This window comes from Gobio gobio (genome assembly GCF_949357685.1).
Source record: "Gobio gobio genome assembly, chromosome: 8".
Taxonomy (NCBI): domain Eukaryota; kingdom Metazoa; phylum Chordata; class Actinopteri; order Cypriniformes; family Gobionidae; genus Gobio; species Gobio gobio.
Window position 1 is genome coordinate 26,987,192 of NC_137114.1, and position 17,746 is coordinate 27,004,937.

Genomic DNA, 17,746 nt, shown 5'->3' on the forward strand with positions numbered 1-17,746 from the left:
TTCCTCCGTATGTGTGTCATCAGTCAGGTTGGTCTTGGGAGGTGTGGCAGGGTCATCAGTCTCACCGACAGGCTGGTGGGAGACTGTGTATACCGCGAGGTGACTGTCCTCAGTCAGCTCCGTTCGGCACACCTGGTCTTTGGTCATTGGCATGACAGACGTGATGGCAATGAATTTGAAGGGTGCGGTGAACAGTGTGTTATCTGTGCTCCCTTCGGGTATCAGTGCAGGTGGAATGGGCCCAATGATGGGTAGTACAAGTTCAAAGTCATGAAAGTCATGGCTCACTAGCCATCCCAGCCGGTAGGCCTTGGGAATGTTGATGTCAGTTGCTGTGCAGTTGTTGAAGAGGATGTAGACTACACGAGATGACACTTCAGTAAGGGGTGTGGCTTCAAGTGTGAGTCCGAGTTCCACACATTCAGGTGAGGGTTGGAAGAAGCCCAGCGTGTGGTTTAAGGTTTGACCACATCGCATGTTGAGCCGAACAGCGACCCCTTTGGTGTATGCTGGTACCACCGTTCCCTGTTCGTTGACTAGGGTGCAGACCTCAGGGATGGTCTGTCCTGACATGAGGTTGTCATGGCTGATGGAAACATGTGGCTGTAAAGTCAATGGGGCCCATACCACTTCGTTAAACGTGTCCACATGAGCCCGGAGGCGAACCAAAATGTCTGCTCCGATGTAAACATCGTGGGGCAGGTCCGGAAGGACCAGGAAGTAATGGGTTAGGCACCGATGATTCCATGTCAAGCGCAGCGCACAGATTCCTCTGGCGGACACCATAGAGGAGGGCTGTGAGTTCAAAGGGAAACGGGTGCGCTTGCTGGCATAAGGCGGGTCTGGTGCGTGTTCCCTGAGTGCATTGAACAGTGAGAGACTAATGGCTGAGTTGTCTGCCCATAATGCTAGAATAGTGTTCGTTGTGGTGATATCATTCAGCTGCAGGTCAGTCATGACCTTGGGGCTGTAGGTATCAGAGTCTATGGTGAGCTGAAATGTGCAGAGTAGCGAACTTGAAGTTTGCTCTGGGTCTGAGACTGTGTTCTCATGGCTGGCTGCAGGAGTTCCCGTGACCTTTGTGACTTGACAGTCTGGTTCTGTTGGGGTTGCCGTGACCTCTGTGACCTGACAGTCTTGCTCAGAAGACCTGTGTGTCTGGAGGGGAAGAGGTTCTCGCACTTGTGCCCAGAATTTCAGCTGTTTGAAGTCCAGTAAAGGTTCGAAACGGTCCAGCAGGTCTTTGCCGATGAGAAACGGATAAGTGTTCATAGGTGACACATAGACAGGATGTACAAGACTCATAGGCCCAACTGTCAGGTGAATGGGAGCTATGGTTTTGAGCTGGATGTCGTCTTGGCTGTACGACTGCACATTCAGCTTACACGTGTGAAGGTTAAGAGTGCGATTCTGTCTCTGTGCTTCAAATTTGAGTTTGTCAAACAGTTGAACGGATATCAACGTTAGGTCGGAGCCGGTGTCAACCAGGGCTTCGAGCCTCAGTTCCTTTTCCAAGGTGATGGTTAGGTAGAGTTTTCGAGCCATTCCCTTCTCGATCAGGTTCCCCAAGAGTCTGGGTGTTGGGGCCTGTGTGTTGATCGGTAGGCAGTCGGGATATGTCTCTTGTGTCTCACTGTGAGTGCAGATAACCAGGACAGCACTTTCATGTACCTTGGTGTGCGGAGTGACACTGTCTCGGTCAGGAAGTGTTGCCGTCAGCTGGAGTGAGTGGGTGTTGCTGACGTGTGGGGGTGCAACAGTTAGTTCGAGAGTCTGTGGTTGGGAAACAGTGTTCTGGGTGTTTGGTTCAGTTGCCGAAAGGTCAGGAAGGTTGATTTCAGGCGTCCGGTTCAGTCATGCGGTGTCTGGTTCATCCTTCTTGTCTGTCTTGCGGGGTTTCTTTTGTAGAAACTCCTTCAGTACCTTCAGCAGTTCTGCAGTTTCGGACTCGACCATGCTTTTCTTGTTAGCCGTGGGCTCAGATCCGCGCTTACCAGTACCACGTCGAGAGTGGTCCCTCCGTCGGTTTTCTGGGCTTGGCGTTCTGGGAGAGAGGGTTCGGCTCCTTCTGGGTTGCCGGCTGGCTTCCCATGTGCCCCCCCCCCTTTTGGTTGTGGAGGGGGCGAGGCCGGTCCCAGGATCCTCCAGAGCGATCGTTCTGGTACCTTGGATGGGCATTACCACGATCATGCTGCCCTCTGCTGGCTTGGAACGGTGTAGACTCTCTGTTGACGGGTCTGTAACTGTGGTTCTGTTGGGCGCCCTCTAGGGTCAGCTCTGGGCGATGCTCAGAGACAGGGCAAATGGTTGGGTGTTTTACAGTCTTTTCAGAAATAGCCTTTTGCTTGGTGTAAGCCTTGTGAGCTAAGTCTCTTAACTGTTGGGTGGACATGCTGCGTGGACAAACCAGAACTCCCAGATGGTGATTAATCGTGGGGTGGAGGTTTCGGAGGAACAGGGTTCTGAAGCTGAGGTCCTCCTCCATGCCTGGTTCGTTTCGTGCGCCGAAGTAGGTATGTCGCAGTCGACTATAAAAGTTCTGTGGGGTTTCAAGTCGACCTTGCCTGAGGTCCACAGCAGCGATGAGCCCCTGGACTGATTCTGGATCAGAGTATTCACGAATTAAAGCTCGTCGTAGCTGGCCGTAGTCCGCTTTGACAGTCTCTGGTTGGCGGTCTAGAAAGCTACGCACGTCACGGTTAGACGTGAGTTTGAGTAGGCACAATCTGTCCCAAGTGCTCGCGTTAGCGACAGTCTACAGGTGAAAGTCTATGTCTTGCAAATAGGCATAAACATCGTGTCCTCCTGCAGGGTCTGGGCTGAAAGTAGGGATATTTCTGGCCAGCTTGTAAAGGTCCTTATGAGCTACGTGGCTGCTGACCCTGACTTCCTGGAAGGGCGTCCCTTCCTCCGCTGCTGGCGGGGGTTCGTGGAGGCTAGCAGGTGACAGTCTGAGCAGTGGGCTGTCACCCCCCTTTCCAGCTCTTGGTTCTTGGCTGAAAGGTGCGGACCAGCTGGTCGGGGGAAACTTTGTGTGGTGCGTTCCCCCTTCCCGGTCACTTTGCAGTTTATAGGAATGTTTCAGTTCTCTGTGAACAAGGTCAAGTTCATCTTTGAGCTCATGCCTTTGCTGGACCAGCTCATTGATCTCGGCTCGGGCAGCCTGCAAGTGGTTTTCTGAGGCTTTGGCTTTAGCATCTCTGTCTTTGAGCGCAGTGTTGGCTCTCTCTAGGAGAGCTTCGCCTCGCCGGAGCTGTTCGTTGAGTTCTTCCCTGGTGTCTTTCTCCGACTGCTCTCTGCGGTCTTTGTCCAGACGCAGATCTTCCAGGGCCTTTTGAAGTCTTTTTACTTCTTTCTCTCGTTCTGTGTCCGTTTCACCCTTTTCCTCAGTCTCTAGAAGTAGCTGGTCTAGATGACGCTGGGTGAGGGCCTGGTTTCTCCGGGCCTCCTCGGCTTGGAGCTTTAGTGTTGCCGCTTCCTGTTCCAGGTCGGTGTGGCTCTTTTCTCTTAGCCGTGCCTGGGCGACGAGGTTGTGGGCGAGGCTCCCGAGGATCTTGGCCAGTTCTTTGTGAGAGTAACTCTGCGTCGGGTCGTGTGCCGTCAGCTTGTCTAGCTCTGTGTCCAGTTCCTCCTGGCTCAGCAGTTGCAGATCACTGGTGTCCTCCGACGGAACAGTGCTCGTCATCGCTTCCAACCATACCGCTAAGCGATCCCAAGGGACAGCGGGACTGGATGAACGGGACATACTGGTTCACTGTGGGCGAGAGAAACACAGCACACACACACAAAGAGGCCAATGCAAGTTTGTTCTAAGGTTTACGAGCTCTTGTACGGACTATGCCGTCGACAAGAATTTTGGCTAACTGATGTAGACAGTTAGACAGTTAGGCAATTAGGCGGGCCAATTTTTGGATCGGCCTGAAATAGAGGCTTTGACAGGCGGTAGCCCTGTGGGTCACCTGGTGACGCCGGCTGCTTGGTTGTCACTCTATTAATTTGCTTTCCTTGGGGTCTCTTGGTGAACTGAAAGAAACAAGATTACGACAGTCCGGACAGTGAAGGTAGGAAAGAGCACAGTGAAACAAACACAAAATGAATTGGTCTGCAATAACAAGGAGAATAAGCGCGAACGCTGGGAGTGTTAGAGAAGCACTAAAGGGGTTAAGCCTGCTACCTTTCGTAAGAGTTTCTGATAGGGCCTACAGCATGTGTGGCTATCGGGGTAGGAAACCTAGGAAAAAGGTGCGGCTTAGAGAGGAAAGGTGGGCCAAACGTTTAGGCTATACTCGGGGAGTATCTAATATTTGGCTTATAATGTGGATTTTATCACCTTTAGTTTATCCGGGGCGATTTGAGGTCGCTCAGGCGGAAACCAGTGGCGCAGTCGGCCTTCCGGGCATTCCCAAACACCCAACTGCCGTGTCCTCGGTCCTTGTTACTCTGTCGCGTTACGCCCACTCAAACAGTTTAGACTTTAAACACGACCTGACAGCACCCACCTGTCAACCGCCAGCCAGCACAGCAAAGTTGGCCCGCTCCCCAGAACCCTCTTTTTCAAGAGTGGCTCCCTATAAAGCCCCGGTTTAGGTACTGGTGCCAGAAATTGCCTTGTGTGTGTCAGCTGAACTGGTTGACTGGCTTTGGAGTGTCAGATTGCTGATGTCGCCACTGCGTGCCGCAACGGCGGACAGAGGTAAAAGAAACCGAGATTCACACACAGCCGGTGCAGGTCACGTCGGTTGGACAACCTTGCTCGTGGAGACCACGTTGAGACGATTCTCAGTTCACCACAGATGCTTGTGAGCCTTACGATAAATACACAAAAGAGGGTAAACAGACGAAATCAAAATTAATTAAGACTCTATTGTTTACCGGATCAAGTGATTTATGGTTGCAGGCGAAAAGGAAATGCAAAATCCTATATCGAGAGTGATTTAGAAAAAGGCAAAGGTTTCTATCAAATAATGATAAAACAAAAGGCAATTTTGATAATGTTGGTAACTATTAAAATGAACCTAACCCAAATGAGAGGAAGAAAATAAAAATAAAAAATTTTAACTAATTAAAAAAAATTTTTTTAATAAAATTAAATTAAATAGAAAATTAAAATTAAAATTAAACAAGACAAACTTAATTCAAATTAAATTCAAAACAAGTTTAAAATTTAAATTTAAATAAGCCTGTAGGGAGAATGTAAATAAAAGAAAGCAAGTCCAAATAATATCCTATAACAATTTAATGCTAAGTTGGAGTATCATTAATAACCAAAAAAAAATTAATAATCAGCAAGGGAAACAGGAATAAGCACTTCACACAGAATTGGAAGAAAGTGGAAAAGAGAGAGAGAGCTGTAAGCTGACTTAGCAGGGTACGGCCACACGGTGGCGTCCTTCCAAGCGGACTGTCAGTAACTTTAAGACCCTAATTTCAATTTAAGTTAGAGGAAATTCATTTTTCCTTTTAAACCCAAATTCAAATAAGTGTTTTTAATCAGCTAGAATGAGACCTGGTTGCTGCCTAATGCTTGGTAAAATTGCATAAATGAAAACGTTCCTAACAGTAATCATTAACAATTCACATGCTCAACTTAGGAAGGAAAATTAAGTTTATTTTGTAAATTTTTGTAAATTTATTTTGTCTGTCAAGACAAAATTACTAGCGGAGAGTAGAACTATCCGAAAATACCCACGAGATGGCGTTGTTGCGCTCGCTCGGGATAAAGTTATGAGGAAGTGTAATTCGAGAGCTGTGAGCTCGCGCCCTCGGGCGTCTAGCACGCGGAGTTGCAACACACGCTCGTGGGGGTTGAAGACCAAAAATCATATAATGGCCGCACCCAGAATTAACACACAATGACTTTTAGACCACGGCGGGCCCTTTTGTGCTATAATGGCACAAGAAACATGTGGCTACAGGAATTAACATCTGCTTTGCTTCACATTTAAAAGAACTCCAATAGACATTTATCAAACTGGCTGACGGTCCGTCAGCATTTATGAATCATGTGTTAGGTCTTTGCTTTGGATAGCTACTCCAATGCGAAACCAGGAGTTTTATCGTTTATCTTTAACGATTTAATATTATATTAGGCCTATTATTGAATAGGGGAGGCTCGCCCTATTTCAATCTTCCGCTTGAAAGAAGATTTCGTCGTTCAAGTCAAGCGGGACAAAACAATATTACTCATGTACGGACTGAACAGAGATTTCTTTATCTCTGCAGGACATTTAATATTGCCAATTTAGCATCTGTTAATTTGCTTTAAACTGAGCTCGGCGTCGTGCCTTAGTGAGTGAGTTTCGCTTTGCGCGATTTGTCTCACAGTTCAAAGAAACGAACGAAAACGCGCGTGCATAATATTACTACCCAAAAATTACACATGAATATGAATATTAATATTGCTCACAAAAACAAAGTTTGAAACTGCCCGCATTCTCCACCACTGTAACAACAATAAGTTCTGGGGAATAATTAATTCAAATGGTATGAATATTCATGAGTTTATGAATATTATTAGCTTGTTGTACAGAAAAATTAACGTATAACGGAACCTTTAATCATTTAAAAGTAACCTTTATCCAAATTGATTTCTTCATCAATTATCAATCTTACAAACCTTAAGAAACATTGATCTGTTTGATCAGGACAAATAATATCTCTTATGTTTGCACAATTTGTATTACTGAAGTAGTAATACATGAAAATCAAGCTTAAATGGGTAGCTTAGATCTTACGCTTCAGTGACTTCGAGATTTGTGAGCAAAACAATAAGGATTCAGTTTAATGCAATTATTGAGTTTTAATAAAACACTATAGAATACAAAGCTACGAATCACACGGGGTAAATATGCATATATATAGGAGAAACAAACAATATGGTACAAACAAGGAAAAATCAAACTTAACGAATAAAATCAAAGGGAAAAGAATGATGGAAAGAGAGAATCCACGAGGGAGAGAGAGATGAGAGAGAGAGAGAGAGAGAGAGAGAGAGAGAGAGAGAGAGAGAGAGAGAGAGAGAGAGAGAGAGAGAGAGAGAGAGACAGACAGACAGACAGACAGTTCAATCACTTCACCAAAACCCTTCAGACATTTATGATTTCGTGAATCAGGATTAATTAAGACAACCTCGTACAAGCAGTTAAAGGTGAAATATAATACTTGCATTAGGCTCTCTCGTGTACGTGTCTGAGTTCGAATCGTCGTGGAAGTTCGCTAAGGAGGTGAGTCCGGAGAATTTCTGTGAAGTTCAGGAAAGTCGCTCCAGAAGTTGCAGGTCCGTCTCTCTCTTTTGGCTTGGTGCCAAAGGGGTCCTTCTCTCAAGGGGAGGGGCCGAAGGCCAGGGTCGTCTTTTCCTCGTAGTGGCAGAGCGCAAGGAGTTAATGATAACTTCTGCATTTATAGATGGAGTGGCCGAGCCCGACTTATGGAAAGATCCAATCACGTCCGTGGAGAGATCTTCTCGAGAAGGCGCGAGTGTTCCATTGTTCTCTGAACCCCCTCCTCTGAGTTAATCAATAGGGTGGAAATTCTAAAGCCTCTATTTCTTTAGAAAGCTGGTATTTCTGAAATTATGCCTCAAAATCTGATTTCTGAGCAAGATTTGGCCTAGTCATATTTTTGCGATAACAGAGATACTAAGAACGATCATTCTGCGATTTGTGCGTCCAGATATACAAGATTATCACAGTTACTGGCATACAGGTTTTTGATTTTCAACAGTAAACATCTTAGTTATTCTAATACATTGTATAAAGACATGAACTCAACGGAATATATATATTTGAACATTATTAAGACAGTTCTTTTAGTCCCCAAGTTTTAAGTAACACGTGTGTGTGCAAGAATTGTCTTCTTTCCTGCGTGCTATGTATGTATGTGTGAAGTCATGTGGATGCCTTCAGGCTACACCATTCGATGCTCCATTCTTTAGACTCAGACAATCTGGCGGACATCGTGGTTGTTCATTAACTTCGATATCTCTTACACACACACCCCATTGTCTATGTCTGATTTGATTAGGAGAGTCACGAGTTGGGGTGTAGAAGCCTCATCCGGTGATGTATTCGGCCCAAAATCTGATTGAATCGGGTCATTGTTGCTACAGTGTGATTGTCGAGGCGACCCACAGAGGGCTAAACACTTGAAGTCATGATTTATCTGGAGCTTGGGGGAGTGGAGTCTTCAGCATAGTACCCTTTATTCTCTCAGCGAGAGGAATCTTTGAATTACTGTAATAAAATGCACAAATTATAACACAAAGATACTGACAAATAATACAGATGTACAATCAAGGAACAACAGGCAGTCATACGGTGATCATATGAGACAATTACTGACATAAGTATAGAGCTTATATTCAGGTCGCTCCGCTAAGACTTTGCTTTTATTTATTATTCTACTCTCTTTTACTCTCTATTTTTTCCAACGGATCATCTGCTTTGATCTGTTACGACAGCAAAACACTTCTGGAAATTGGTTACCGCTACACTGACCTGTTTCAGGACACTTTCTCCAATCTTCCATCTGATATTCGCCGGGACGCCGAGTTGAACAATGGCCACTCGAGTCGACGGCGAAGATTCAAAAAACACCGCGGGAAACGCGCTGGGATCCGCAACAGACTGAGAAAAAGAGCATTCAGTCCTCCTCTCCCGAGCATTTTGCTCGCAAATGTCCAATCCTTGGAGAATAAGATGGACGATCTTAGAGCCAGGATAAGTTTTCAACGGGACATGAGAGACTGCAACATCTATTGTCTGTCCGAAACATGGCTCACGCCAGCGGTCCCGGATACAGCCGTGACGCCGTCCGAGAACTTCTCTGTTTTTCGGATGGACAGAACAGCCGAGGCCGGGAAATCTAAAGGCGGTGGAGTGTGTTTCATGATAAACAAGAAATGGTGCGATCCTAGGAACATCTCCATTCTTTCGCGATCCTGCTCGCCTCACTTGGAACATTTAACTCTCATGTGCCGGCCTTTCTACCTGCCGAGGGAGTTTTCCTCGGTCATCGCCACTGCCGTTTATATTCCACCACAGGCAGACACGGGGCTGGCTTTATCTGCCCTCCATGATGTGACCAGCGGCTTCATAAACAAACACCCCGACGCTGCTTTCATCGTCGCGGGTGATTTTAACAAAGCTAACCTAAAGAAAGTATTGCCAAACTTTCACCAGCATGTCTCCTGTCCCACACGAGGAGCAAACACACTGGATCATTGCTACTCTCCGTTTAAGAACGCCTACAAAGCTCGTTCACAGCCAGCTTTTGGCAAATCGGACCATGCCGCCATTTTCCTCACACCGGAATATAAACAAAGGCTCGTTCAAGAGCCCCCGGTGAGGAGGGAAGTGAAACGCTGGTCATCCCATTCAGACATCACGCTACAGGCAGCTCTTGATGACGTCGACTGGGACATGTTCCGCGCGAGTTCTGAAGACGTCAGCGAGTTCACAGAAGTGGCGCTCTGCTTTATCAACACACTGACAGAGCAAGCCACACAAACAATAACTATAACGTCCTTCCCTAATCAGAAACCGTGGGTGGACAGTTCAATCCGCACTGCAGTTAACACGCGCACTATCGCGTACAATGCCGGTCTCCAAACGGGGGATATGAGGGAGTACAAAGCTTCATGTTACGCCCTCCGGCGCGCCGTTAAAGCCGCAAAACTCCGCTATAAAGACCGAGTGGAATCTCATTTCCAACTCAACGACTCCCGGCGGATGTGGCAGGGACTGAGGACCATCTGTGCTTTTGGAACTAAATCCTCTGCAGAGGTGAGAGCTGATCCGTTGCTGGTGAACGAGTTAAACTCTTTCTACGCTCGCTTTGATGGTAATCGCGGCAGCGCGACTCCGGCGAGTGACGCGTCAGAGAGAGTCCCTCAGAGCAGCAACGGTCACGTGATCTCTGTCTCGGAGGACGAGGTTCGGAGGGCACTCAAACGTGTGGATGTCAGGAAAGCTGCTGGGCCGGATGGTATTTCAGGTCGTGTTCTGCGGTCCTGTGCTGATCAGCTCGCAGGGCTCTTTACATCCATATTTAACGAGTCCCTTGCTACATCTGTTGTCCCCACCTCCTTCAAACGATCCTCCATCATCCCTGTACCTAAGATCAGTAAACCCTCTTGCCTAAATGACTATCGTCCAGTGGCTCTCACATCTTTAGTCATGAAGGTCTTTGAGAGACTCATTAAAAACAACATTTGCTCCTCCATTCCTGACACTTTGGACCCTCTTCAGTTTGCCTATCGTCCCAATAGATCGACTGAAGATGCCATTTCTCACGTCCTTCACTCCTGCCTCACTCACATCGACAGCAAAAGTGGGAACTATGTCAGGCTGCTATTTATTGACTATAGCTCAGCCTTTAACACCATAGTTCCCATTAAGCTAACACACAAACTCCTGGATCTAGGCCTGAATTCTTCTCTCTGCCTCTGGATTGAAGATTTCCTCACTGGCAGACCCCAGGCGGTGAGAGTAGGCCAGTTCACCTCCACCTCCATCACCCTGAGTGTTGGAGCTCCACAGGGCTGTGTGCTGAGTCCCCTGCTCTACTCTCTCTACACCCATGACTGTTTGTCCACACACAGCTCCACCTCGATCATCAAGTTTGCTGATGATACTGTTGTCCTGGGTCTCATCTCCAACAACAATGAGACGGCATACTTGGACGAAGTGGAGCAACTGACATCATGGTGCCAGGACAACTGTCTCTCTCTGAATGGTAACAAGACCAAAGAACTGATTGTGGACTTCAGGAAGAGACAGCATCGGTCATACTCCCCTCTCATGATCAGCGGGACACCGGTAGAGAGAGTGAGCAGCTTCAAATACCTGGGTGTGAACATCTCCGAGGATCTGACCTGGACTACACACATCCAGACACAGGTGAAAAAAGCCAGGCAAAGACTGTACCACCTGCGCCAGCTGAGGAAATTCAGGGTTTCACCAGCCATCCTGAAAACTTTCTATCGAGGGGCGATAGAAAGTGTCCTGACTCAGTGCATCACAGCGTGGTACGGGAACAGCACCAGTCACGATTGCAAAGCCCTGCAAAGAGTGGTGCGCTTATCCGAGCGCATCTCAGGCTCAGCTCTCCCGCCTCTGCAGGACATCTACACCAAACGCTGCAGAGGTAGAGCTACTAAAATCATCAGAGACATTAATCACCCTGCAAACTCTCACTTCACCCTGCTGCCATCTGGTAAGCGCTTCCGTAGCCTGATGGCAAAGACTGAAAGACTCAGGAGGAGTTTCTTCCCCCAGGCCATCAGACTCCTGAACTCAGTCACGTGACTTCACTTCACCCCCGCACACACATAAACATCCAGTTTAAACATTAACATCCACATACTGCCATTGCACTGCACTTTACTTTCCTATTGTTACTGCGTAACAACCTGTAATAAACCTTGCACATTATACTTCTTTATATATACATATATATATATTTATGTTAACCACTTATTTCTAAGTCTACAGTTTATCTCACTTATCATATCCACTTATTTTTTTATATTTTTATATTTTAATTTTTATATTTTTATTTTTATCTTATTTCCTATTTTTATCTTTTACTTGATTTATTTATAATTCTACTTATGTTAATACTTTTTATTCTAATTTTATTCTATTTCTATTTTAATTTCTTGTAACTGTTATTTGCACTGTCCATGGAGCGGACCTGTTTACATTTCACTGCCAGTTGTATATTGTGTATATAACTGTGTATGTGACAAATAAAACTCTTGAATCTTGAATCTTGAATCTTGAGCTGACACTGAGTGTAGACAATGTGTTAAAACATATTGTAAATAAATTAGTTTTAATTTCAGTCTTAAAGATGAGGAGACATCATGTTTTGGGGCAGCTTGTTCCAAAGCTTAGGAGCTGAAAGGCTGAATGCCCAACCACCAACCGTAAATAATAAACAATAATATTCTCTTTCCTCAGTTCCTTATAAAAGAATGATCCTGTGCTCTAAAAAAGTAGTAAATACTCCAAACCTTCAAGAACCCAATGAAATATTTTGTTGGAGGCAATGCAATGCAGATGTCCATGTAGACAAAAGGCAAGTGTCTCTCGTCGTTTTGCGGTTGGCTCGCCATCTCCAAACAGTGCACAATCGAAGTGTTGATATCAATGCAGTCCACGAATAGAAGGATCCAGAAACTAGATTCTAAGACAACAAAACTGGCCTGTGCACACACACACAGAACGATATTCTCAATCAATCCACACTTTACAAACATTTTGCTCAACTTACATACAGTTTTACAGTTCTGTACCAAGCGGCAAACTCCCGCAGTTTCTCTTGAAGCCAATACGGAAGTGACTTAAACTGCAATTCATCGACTGGCCACTAGAGACAGGCTCCAGAAGGGAGCAGAATCTCATTGAGCCCCATGTTAAAATGTCCAACTTTACAGCAGAAAAAAACATGTTTACAGCCTGGTACAAATTGTGGTTTTGCTCTATACGGTTAATTTTGCCCTTCATGACAAATGTGAGGGCGGTGAATTTTTTTATAACTCATTCGTTTACCTTATATAAAGGCTTAAAGTTCTGCATAATTAAGGGCGTGGCCACTTTGAGTGACAGGTGGATAGCCATTTATCTGCTGTCTGTTAGTCATCGCGTCACCTCAGCTCCACCCACGTCCCGCCTCTTTGCCCATTTTCTATTATTTGGGAGTGACGCGCGATGACGCGCTGCCAAGATGGCAACGGCCAGCTCGTCCCTACTTTACACTTCAAACCTACTCTTCAGAATCCTATGGGGGACGTCCCGGACACTACGTCCATATTTTTTTACAGTCTATGCTCTGTACACATTTTTAGAACAGTGTACATTTACTATGAAACACTCAAAAATGCACCAATACACCACTGAATCACCACATTTCAACATGTAAATTAAAATAGACATTTTAACTCACCGATTCCCTTGTTTATTAATGATAATTCTTTTTTTTTTCTCTTATTTATGATATTTCTTATTTTCTTTCAGGTATTTCACCGGATGACGCAATGATGGCCTACTCCACTGCATTTACAGCGCAACGTCAGTTGCACGGATCAACATGATAAAGGTAAGTTCTTCCAAAAACTACTCAAATTTGTTTCACAACAAAATATCTACAAAATAACTTCTAATAAATTAACATTATGTGCAGCTTCTAGGGACGTGCAATTAATCGCGATCGCAAAACAATCGCGATTTGAGCACATGCGATTTCTAAACAGCATAAGGCTGCGGTTTTATTTATTTATTTATATTTTAATTCAGAATACTACAACATTATTGTGCGCATGTTTAAGATGTTACCCAATCAGAGCTTACTCAGCGGCAGCCACCGCAGTTCTCTCACTGCAGCGGACACAGCATGAGGATTATGGTGGTGAGTGAATTAGGCTATAAATGAATGATATGCACCATGCGTTCTGAGCTTTTATAAGCGCTATTTCCTGTACGAACTGAAAAGACCTATTATCAGCGCCACATGGCTGAAGCCCGGATTATTAGTGGCGCGCAAATCAACGTAGCATACTCTGCGCATGCTCCAAAAGTGTGATGAGATTTGCGCGAGCCCTTCCTATCCACCCATGCTCCCAGTCCCGTCGATGCCATGCCAGGGACCTTGTCCTGTCCCCCTGCATGGGCCTGTACTACCATCCCTCCCCCAAGACCTCCTCCTCTCCACCACCCTCCTGGATTCTTGTATGTTTTGTGTTGGTTCTGTTGGGCGTCGCCCTATCTGTAATGTCTAGTATGTTGGTTCTGTTTCATGTTCATGTTTCCAGTTCTTATCTTGTTTTCCCATTGTCTTGTTTCCTGGTTTGTCAAGTGATTCCATTGTGCCCTCATGTGATCTTGTCATGTGCTTCCCTTGGTTCATGTGTTGTGTTCTCATTGTTTATCATGTGATACTATGCTCTATTTTTCATTGGTTTATTGTCTTGATTGTTCACAGGTGTGTCTTGTTTAGTCATTCATCTCTGTGTATTATAGCCCTCATTCTTACTTCTAGCACAGCAATGTTTTGGTGATACTTAAGAACCACTTTTCCTGGCTCGGAGCTGGTGCTTTGGGTGTGAAAACACAAAGAACCGATTTGAAACTAGGCTCTGGCTCCGAACTAGCACAAGCACTGCCTTGGTGGAAAAGGGGTATATGGCACCAAAAATGGTTATTGGCTCGTAATCATAGGGGAACCTTTTTAAGTGCTATATAGCACCAATTTTAGTGCTTCAGTGGTTCTTCAGCGGTTCGGTGCTATATAGCACTTAAAAAGGTTCCCCTATGATTACGAGCCAAGAACCATTTTTGGTGCCATATAGAACCTTTTTGTAAAAATAACTCAGATTGTATTCGTCTGAAAGAAGAATGTCATATACACCTGGCTTGAGGGTGAGTAAATCATGGGCTAATTTTCATTTGTGGGTGAACTATCCCTTTAAGTATTACATCATGATCAATGTGTTGTCTAAAAGCTCTCAGGAGATGATTCAGAAGATATATTAAGATGGAGATTGCCAGTCATTTGTGCAGCATGAGAGAATAAGTACAGGAAATTTACAACGGGGTAATTTAATTCAAAGACATTCACAAACATTCAGACAAGAATTGTCATTGTTGTTGTTGTTGTTTTTTTTCTGGCTCTAAAACTTTATGTATTCAATTATGTGATTCAAATATTATGGAAAGTTACATTAAGGTATATGTTTAGAATTTAAAACTATATTTGTAGTTAAAATATCCTGTTACAGGTTTGAAATGTTGCAAATTCTCTAGATTTTGCTTATGTCTTTGTGGTAATTTCTATTTTCAGCTTGTGCAAAACACCAAACTCAGAGCTGCCATGAGTTCTGTAAATGCAAGTTTTTCACCGAATATCTCCATTGTTCATCCTCAATACTTTTTCATCATTGGACTTACAGGTATACCGTATAGCAGTTATTACTATATATTCTTATTTATCACATATTTTATAACTGTAATTGGCAACTCTACAGTCCTCCTGATTTTAGCTCTTCATCAGAGCCTGCACAGTCCGAAGTACATTGGTGTGTTTAACTTGGCCTTGGCTGATATTGGTGAAACTAATGCACTGATTCCTAACATGATGAAGACTTTTCTGTTCGACTCACAGTACATCACCTTCAATGCTTGTTTAGCAAACATGTTTTTTGTTCACTTCTTTAGTTGTATGCAGAGTCACACTCTTGTAGTTCTGGCATATGATCGCTTTATTGCAATTTGTTTGCCATTAAGATATCATGCAATTGTGACCAATGCCAGTATGGTTTTGGTCTTCTCAGCAATTTGGGCAATTAATTCTTCTGTGGTGGCCTTGATGGTGTCTTCGATCACCCGACTTTCTTTCTGTGACTCTAATGTGATTCAGAGTTACTTTTGTGATCATGGACCAATGTATAGGTTGGCATGTAATGACAATAGCATTAATAGGATTATGGGATTTACCATCACAGCTTTATACCTTGTAGTACCATTGATCATTATTTTCCTGTCATATCTGGGCATCTTTCTTGCTTTAAGCAAAATTACAACTTGGCAAGGACGTTTAAAAGCACTGAAGACCTGTGTTTCACACTTCTTGTTAGTAGGGACTTACTTCCTCCCCATATGCTGCTCGTACATTGCTGCATGGTTGGTTTCTCTCACACCCAATGCAAGGATCATCAGTACGTCTCTGGCATATGCTGTACCACCAATGTTAAATCCCATGATTTATGTATTAAACACAGCTGAAATCAAAGACATAATCCGGAAAGTGGTTAAAAACAAATCTGCGCCAATTAGAGAGAACATTACAACATGATTAAAATGTATGTTTATTTATTTAAAATGTATGTTTGTTTGTTTGTTTTTAATTAAAAAAATAATAATTAAAAAAAAGAATTGAATTACCCATATGAAGACTGCATGCTCCGGCCCCACAGAGGTAAACAATAGCTGTGAACAATGTCTTTTCAGAAAACATCATTTAAAAATTATCTTTTGAAAGAGTAACCTAGTTAAGTCATATTTTCTTTGTATTCCCTTACGATCCCAAGTTGTTTAAAATTCTAAAAGAAATATTTGTATATATGTAAAAAAAAATATTTAACAGTAGGCCTAATGCTATCTAATCTTATTAATCTAATTATTTATTAATCCAGCTGATTTTAAGTGTATGGCTTGTGTTACTGATCACAACACAAAATTAAAGCATTGATTGATTAGATTTTTTTTGTGAGCAATCGTTACTATGTTGACATTCATGTTACTGTAAACGCATAATTTACTGTCATCTATAAGTGTATTTTGATAGATTTTCTGCAAAATCAACTGATGAGACATGACTAAATAAAATAACATTTCACAATGTATTTCTGTTTGAATTTAAGATCCATTTTGACATGAGAATGTTGATCTGAGATCTGCTTATGAGGCTCTTTTTTATTCTCTCTGCATTTGGTATTTTTCTGTTGTTGCTGTTGTTGTTTGTTTTGTTTTTGTAAAGTAATAAAAAAATAACATGAAGCCAGATAGAAACTGTTGTGTAAAAAATAAACTTTAATAATTATCATGCTGGAATTGAAAAAAACAAGCTAAGTGTCTTTAAAAGCTTTTATTCTTTCCAAGAAGGTCAATTGGGACATACAGGTTGTCTGCAGTCAGGAAAAACAAAAACCAAAGTCCCTCAAGTGTTCTTTTATACTCTCATTTCAATAGGTGAGGGCCAATAACACAAAACACAATAACAAACTCCTTAGTTGGTGTTATCTGCAGCTGTCCCACAGACAACGAACACTAGTTCCATAGAGAAGCGTATCAAAGTTTTATTAAACAAGAATGTGTGTACGTCTGACGATTTGGGGATTGTTTTCAGAGACCAATCTTGAAGTGTTTTAAAAAAAGCCAATGAACATTGGCATGCGGTTCACGCATTCCACGCTCTTCCCCGCAGCGCGAGTATAAATAATGTGGAATACCTCATCTTTGCTTTTCTGCTGGGGGTAAGAACACCATCAGAGACGACAGAGCGGGCTCTGTCAAGCGAAAGACACGGGGCTAGCTGAGTAGGGTAGCTGGTACCACAGAAGAATACACACATGGGGTCGCCATAGGGACCGCTACATATGGATACCCAGCCTACGCACACTTTCCACATGCATAAGGGTGTAAGCCTGGCGTCAGACGCCCGCAACGTCTGACTGCCGCGGGTGACAGAGGAGCTCGACAGGGTTGCCATTTCTGGGGAACACAACTGGAGACAATAAACGCATGCATTCCGGCCCAGGGGGCGGGAGTGGCATTGCAAGCCGACACTAGAACGGGTCCTTCACGCTACTGGCCACTGGAGGCGAGTACAGGGGAAGATACCGGCTCTACATGGAGGCTATAGACTCTAGCGAACGTGTTAGGTGTCGCCCAGCCCGAAGCGACACCTAACGGGCAAGGCACGTCTTGGGATTGGTACGCCAAGATGATATCAACCACTATCCAGTGGACTAACCACTACTTGGAGAAAGCCTTTCCCTTCAGCTGGCCTCCGTAACAGACAAAGAGCTGCTCTGAGGTCCTAAAGCTCTGCGTTCCATCCAGGTAAACCTGCAGGGCACGGACGGGACAGAGCAAAGCTAGGGCTGGGTCTGCCTCCTCCAAAGGCAGCGCTTGCAGGTTCACCACCTGGTCCCTGAAGGGAGTGGTGGGAACCTTGGGCACATATC

The 17,746-nt window shown here is 44.2% G+C and overlaps 1 protein-coding gene across 1 annotated transcript; it reads left to right on the forward strand.

The window, feature by feature from the left end:
- Window positions 1-14,850: 14,850 nt before the first annotated feature.
- LOC307130355 (olfactory receptor 52E4-like) lies at window positions 14,851-15,852 on the forward strand (the record flags this gene model as incomplete). Its single annotated transcript, XM_079823320.1, has 1 exon — window positions 14,851-15,852. The coding sequence occupies exon 1, from the start codon at window positions 14,872-14,874 to the stop codon at window positions 15,850-15,852; it is 981 nt and encodes a 326-aa protein (XP_079679446.1). The 5' UTR covers window positions 14,851-14,871.
- Between the last annotated feature and the right edge of the window lie 1,894 nt (window positions 15,853-17,746).